The 6,734-nt window shown below is 37.1% G+C and overlaps 1 protein-coding gene across 1 annotated transcript; it reads left to right on the top strand.

Moving 5' to 3' along the window:
* Positions 1–563: 563 nt before the first annotated feature.
* LOC136205832 (protein argonaute 2) lies at positions 564–5,607 on the top strand. Its single transcript, XM_065996643.1, has 3 exons — positions 564–906; positions 2,054–3,263; positions 3,851–5,607. The coding sequence occupies exons 1-3, from the start codon at positions 705–707 to the stop codon at positions 5,310–5,312; spliced, it is 2,874 nt and encodes a 957-aa protein (XP_065852715.1). The 5' UTR covers positions 564–704; the 3' UTR covers positions 5,313–5,607.
* The last annotated feature ends 1,127 nt before the right edge of the window (positions 5,608–6,734 follow it).

Genomic DNA, 6,734 nt, shown 5'->3' with positions numbered 1-6,734 from the left:
GTATTTAAAAATATACTAGCATAAAAATCTCTACAAGTCGCCCGTACATAATAATTTTAGAATTTTAAATGTTGAGAATTCTTTATATATTTTAAATTAATAATAAAATAAGACTTAATAAAATATTCAAATTATTAAAATCTCATTTGAATAAGATATTCTGAATACTACATATTTTATTTTTGTCAATATTACATAATAAAAATATTATTTAATCTTAATATTTATAATGATGATAAAACCAAATAAAAAAACCGTACAGAATTTAACACTAGTAGCAATGAAAAGCCGATAAAATTGATGAGAATGAAGAGGAAGAAATTTCCTCAAAAAAGGAAAAGGAAGAAATGGGGGCATTAAATGGTCCGTCAATTTAGCCATAATGCCACGTCTGAAAACATGGGTTGCATCGGACATTCTGGAATTTTCCACACTCTTTCTTGGTAAAAGTCTCATTTCCAATTTTCAAAAAAAAAAAGTTTAACTGCTACGTAAGGACATTATTGTCTTTTCATCCCCGACCGGAACTTGCATATATAAGTTCCCCCATCATTTCTTTCGTAGCTAGTCTTGTACTCTACTTCCTAATTCACCGTTTCATTCCATTTCATTGGTATTCTGTTTGTCGTTTTGGTTTACCGAATTACGTTGTATCGTTGACTTTCAGTCTCTGACGAGTCAAAGACTCGCTCCCGATTCGTCCAATGGAAAGAGGTGGTTACAGAGCTAGAGGTGGCGCCGGTAATGGTGGTTTTAATCAACAATGGAGACCGAATTATCAAACTGGTGGCCGAGGCGGTCGTGCTTGGGTGGAGGCCGCAAGGGGTGGAGGTGGAGGTGGAGGGAGATCCAGCTCATCTAGAGGAAGGGGACAAAGAACTGCTCCTCCACCGGAGTCCCAATCTGGTATGAATCTGTTACTAAGTATCCATCGCTTCTGGCGAAATTGTATGGAATTTCGTACAAACCGTTTGATAGAAATTAGAACAAATTATTGGTAGGATCCTATCTTTTGCAAATTAAACAAACTGTTGGTATCTTACCAAAAAAAAAAAAAACAAACTGTTGGTATGATACTCTGTACTGTATTCGAGTTGTGATAATGTGGCTTTCTTGCTGATAATTTTACAGGAGAAAGTTGGGAGATGTGATGCATATTGCATATGAATTATAAGATTGTTGAATTTTTTTCATTGATCTGTGATCCAACAATCTCCATTTGCTGAGCTTTCTTACTAGTGATTTAACATGAGATTGATGATGGGTTGTAATAATGGATTCATTTCTAGGATATTTTTTTTTTTAATTGACCGAAGAGACTATGATCCCAGTCAAATTTCTAGGGTGGTAATTTCTGGTACGATAATAGAATCTATGGAGATAACCCGAACCGCAGGACATGATTTGCATTTATATTATATATCATCATGTGGAACATGTAGATATTAATAATACAATTATGATACAATTATTGGAAAAAATTGAATAAAATTATATATTAATTTAAATACCAACAAACACATCTTTTCATGAACAGTTGTGTCTGTCCATATACATTCAAGTTCTATTTATATAGAATGGATTGTGAAATTCACAAGCGGTTAAGAAAAGTTGTTGAAAAATTATCCTGTGATAAATTTTGTGCTCTTTATCTATTTATAATGTTCGCTTACGTAATCTGTTGTATCCTGGTAGACGATCCTCAAAGCGACAACATCTGTCTTAATTTGTATGACTCTTTCCTTTTGATTTCAGTTTTACTGTTTATATTATTTTTGTGTGTTGGTTTGTTTTTTGGTTAATCACATCCAACATTATTAAAACAGACGTAATGGTTTGTGTAACAACAATAATCTGAATTGCCTGCTCTAGAAATTTTATTTATATTGGATATGAATTATTACGTTAACACAAGACTGTAGAAGATTGTTGAGTTTTGTCATTTGATCCTGTGATCAAATGTTTTTCATTAACGATTTCTGTTTACTTTGGTTTTTGTGAGAGAATTCTAACACTTCTTTATATATTTTCCTTTTTTGGGGGGGGATTTCAGGTGTGGCTTCTTTAGGTAACAGTATGCAATCTATGACTGTTTCAGAGCAGGTGGCTTCTCCATCTTCTCCTCCTGATCTTACCAGAACTGTCCCAGTTAAACGGCCAGACAGTGGTGGCACACTGGCCATCCGAACTGTTAATCTCCGTGTGAATCATTTTCCTGTCAGGTTCAATCCTGAGAGTATCATAAGGCATTATGATGTTGATGTGAAACCGGACGCTCCCCCACAGAAAGGTCGTCCACCTGCGAAAGTAACAAAGTCCGATTTGGCTGAGATTAGAAAAAAGTTATTCACTGATAATCCCTCCAAGTTTCCACTGTCAATGACTGCATATGATGGTGAGAAAAATGTCTTTAGTGCAGTCAGTTTGCCCACTGGAAAATTTAAGGTGGAATTCTCCGAGGGAGAAGACATGAAATATCGTTCTTATACATTCACTATAAAGTTAGTGTCTGAACTTAAGCTTCGCAAGTTGAAGCACTACTTATGTGGGGAACTTAATTCAATCCCCCGTGACATATTGCAAGGGATGGATGTTGTGATGAAGGAGAACCCAACTAGTCAAATGACTGCTGTTGGCCGCAGCTTCCACCAGAAAACCCCAAATGCAAACGATGATCTTGGATATGGAATCACAGCATCCAGAGGGTGTCAACATAGCCTTAAGCCCACCTATCAGGGTCTAGCAATGTGCTTGGACTACTCTGTGCTGGCATTTCGGAAGCGACTTCCAGTGTTAGAATTTCTTGTGGAGCATATTCCTGGGTTTAATCTAATTAAATTCACAGAATATAGAAGAGATGTTGAGAATGTACTGAAGGGCCTGAAGGTTACGGTGGTTCATAGGATTACCAAGCAACGATATACTATTGTTGGATTGACCAAGAAAAATGCAAGACATTTGACATTTCCGACAGTGGAAACTAATGGCCTAACTGCATCAAGGGAACTAAATCTTGTTGAATACTTCAAGGAGAAGTACCGTGATATACAATACAAAGACATCCCTTGCCTTGATTTGTCAAAAAACAATCGGATAAATTATGTACCAATGGAGTTTTGCGTCCTAGTCGAGGGTCAGATATATCCAAAAGAAAACCTGGATAGAGACTCAGCCCTGTTCTTGAAGAACATGTCGTTGGCACGTCCAGCGGATAGACAAGGGATAATACGTAATATGGTACGCGATACAAATGGACCTTGCCGGTACGTAAACACATCTTATCTTATGTATTCTGACAAGTTTCATGCCCTTTTTTCTTCCCTCAGATGGAGTAATAATTTTAAGTTTCTCTATTTGTTGTTTGATTGTTTCTGGTTTTGGTATTTTTTGTTTCATTAACATGGATGGTTTTCTTTATTTTATGTTAAAACTGTTTCTGTCTTTGTATATCTTTCTCACACATGATAAATCTTTATCCTTTGAGAATTAAATTATATAATATGCCACCATAATTGATCTATGGGATTTGACTTCAAATTTCACATGATAATTTTATGTTTTTGGCAATAGAGTGCATTCTATTATTCTCAGGATCGTTGCAAGTGAAGTGGTGAATACAAAGCTTGATCTTGAAATGTATGTTTTAATGGGATTTTAGAAGGCTTAGAATATGCTGAAAGCTTTCGATTTGAGATTAAAATCTGAAATAACTGAAGTATGTGCTTGTACGGTATCTAGTTTTTTTTCCTTTTTTTTCTTTTGGTATGTTTATTATCTGGTTGTGCTAAATGGCTTCTTCTTTGTCAAACTCTAGTATGGTTTCTTATATTTTCATATGGCTCATTGGCAGTGGGAACATTGTTCGGAATTTCGGAATGGAAGTTGACATGAATATGACGTCAGTGGTCGGCCGTGTGATTGTAGCACCAGATTTGAAGCTGGGTAATCCTAAAGGCGGGGTGATTAAAGTAGCTGTTGAGAATGACTGCCACTGGAATCTTGTAGGAAGAGGAGTGGTAGAAGGGAAAGCAATTGATCGGTGGGCTGTGCTTGACTTTACTACTTCCGAACGTTACAGATTGAAATCAAAACTATTCATTTCAAAGCTTAGGGCTCGGTGTGGGACTCTAGGAATACCTATGGCAGAGCCTTTATTATGCATTTCAACTAGTATGCAGAAATTCTCCAATGCCGACATGCTTCATGAACTCCTCGTAAGTGTTAATGACCGCGCACTTAAGCAGAACAAAGGAGGTTTGCAAATTCTTCTTTGTGTGATGTCTTGGAAGGATCCTGGTTACAAATTTCTCAAGTGGATTTCTGAGACCAAAGTGGGCATAGTGACTCAATGTTGTTTATGCAAACATGCCAATGATGGACATGACCAATACTTGGCTAATCTTTCCCTTAAAATCAATGCAAAGCTTGGAGGTAGCAATCAAGAGCTTATCAACCGGCTTCCATACTTCGAGCAGCATGCTCAGGTTATGTTTATCGGGGCTGATGTTAATCATCCTGCTGCTAGGAACACTACATGTCCATCTATAGCTGCTGTTGTTGCTACCATGAATTGGCCAGCTGCAAATCGCTATGCCGCACGAGTTCGTCCTCAGGATCATCGTAAAGAGAAGATTCTGACTTTTGGGGATATGTGTCTTGAGCTAGTTGATACTTATGCTAGGCTCAATAAATCTAGACCAGGGAATATCGTGATATTCCGTGATGGGGTAAGTGAGGGCCAGTTTGATATGGTTCTCAATGAAGAGTTAATTGATCTCAAAAGAGCTTTCCAGGCGGATAATTATGACCCAACTGTGACACTCATTGTTGCACAAAAGCGGCACCACACCCGTTTGTTTCCGGCAAGCAAAAACGACGGAAGCTTTAAGAGCGGAAATGTGCTTCCAGGCACAGTCGTAGACAGAAAAATTGTCCATCCGTTCGAGTTCGACTTTTATCTGTGCAGCCACTATGGGAGCCTTGGTACAAGCAAGCCTACACATTACCATGTCCTGTGGGATGAACATGGTTTCAGCTCAGATCAGTTGCAGGAGCTCATATATAACATGTGCTACACCTTTGCTCGATGCACGAGACCTGTCTCATTAGTCCCACCGGTGTATTATGCAGACCTTGTTGCTTACAGAGGAAGGCTGTACTACGAATCAGTAATGGACGGGCAGTCTCCACCTTCGACAGCATCAGCATCCTCATCCGCTGCAGCAGCATCGTCATCGTCAGCAGCAGGTAGCTTAGATGAAAGGTCTTATAGGTTACATCCTGACGTAGAAAATATAATGTTTTTCGTCTGATAAACAGAAGGGTCGGTAAATCTCCTCTTATCGAAGAGGGGTTACCGACCGGGTTTTGTTGAAATGCCTTAATGCAGGCCTGCTCCTTTTCTATTAATTATAGTAGTAGTGAAGGAGTTTGTGCGTGAATCTAATGTGTTTTGTGCTCCTCGTGTTATTGAGGAGTATGGGTTATAATTGTTTATATGTCTTGTCTGATTGCTTATCTTATTGATCCATTGTTATGGAGAATTTTGTAATGGTTTAGGTTCAATCATCAATGGATGGGCATTTCAACTCTCATGTATATTATCAATGATTGTGTGGCATTAGTAAGATAACTTATCAATGTTTGCTCGTCAGCTTTATAACAATTGGGTGATAAGTTTTGACCTCAACTTTATAACAAGAGGGTGATAAGTTTTGGATGAAAATTAAAATAATCGGAATCTATTAAGCTTAGATTTAAAGACGAATTGAATTGAATGTTACTGAACTGTAATTATATTAATAGATTTTAAAAATAGTAATAATTAAAATAAAAATCTTAAAATAATAATAATTGATAATTCACTGTTAACTCTTTGGTCTTTTTATATATTTATTTTATATTTTTAATCAAACATAATATTAGCTTTGTGGTCATAATGCGATATAAAATAATTAGCTTACTATTGTTATTTTTTGTCTGATTCTTTATACCGAACATAATCGTTAAAAATCTAAAAAAAAACACTAAAGGACAAAAAGGTTAACAATAGCAAATGGTAAAGTTTTTACAATGTGCTTTTTAATAATGGAATTAAACATTGTGTTAAGTAAAAAGGTTAGGTATTTTTTCTATTATGGAAAGGATAAAGTACATATTAACCATCTAATGATTGACATTTATACATATAGTTGTGTTTTATATTGGCTTAATGCATATTTACACTCTTTAAGATGTAAGTATGCATTAAGCCGTTTTATATTTATTAATTATTATCATTATTATTATATTTCATCATATAACATAATAGGGAGATTTCGTTCCTCTGCCCATTGCATAGCTTCCAGTACCGCCCTTGCTTCTCTCTCTCGGATTGGAGGATTTCCTTCCAGACCGCGGATCCGTGCAGCGACAAATCTGCCTCCCTCGTCCCTTATAACATCGCTAATACCTCTAATCCCCTCAGTTGCAAATGAAGTCGCGTCCACATTGCATTTAACAAAATTTATAGGCGGAACATGCCAAAGCCTGCAATTCCAACCACCTGCAGATTGCTGGGCTTGGTGAGCATCCGTCCTTCACTGTCGGCCACGTCTGTTTCCAGTCCGATAACACTTTTCATGTATAGCGAGGGTTTAGGAAGGGGTCCCACCACAAGGGGTGTATTGAAGGCAAGCTTTCCCTTGTCATTTTTTTGGCAAGAGGCTGCTCATAATATTGATTCTCTAAAGAAT

This window comes from Euphorbia lathyris, chromosome 9, assembly GCF_963576675.1.
Source record: "Euphorbia lathyris chromosome 9, ddEupLath1.1, whole genome shotgun sequence".
NCBI classification, from domain to species: domain Eukaryota; kingdom Viridiplantae; phylum Streptophyta; class Magnoliopsida; order Malpighiales; family Euphorbiaceae; genus Euphorbia; species Euphorbia lathyris.
This window is presented reverse-complemented; position numbering and strand designations above follow the sequence as displayed.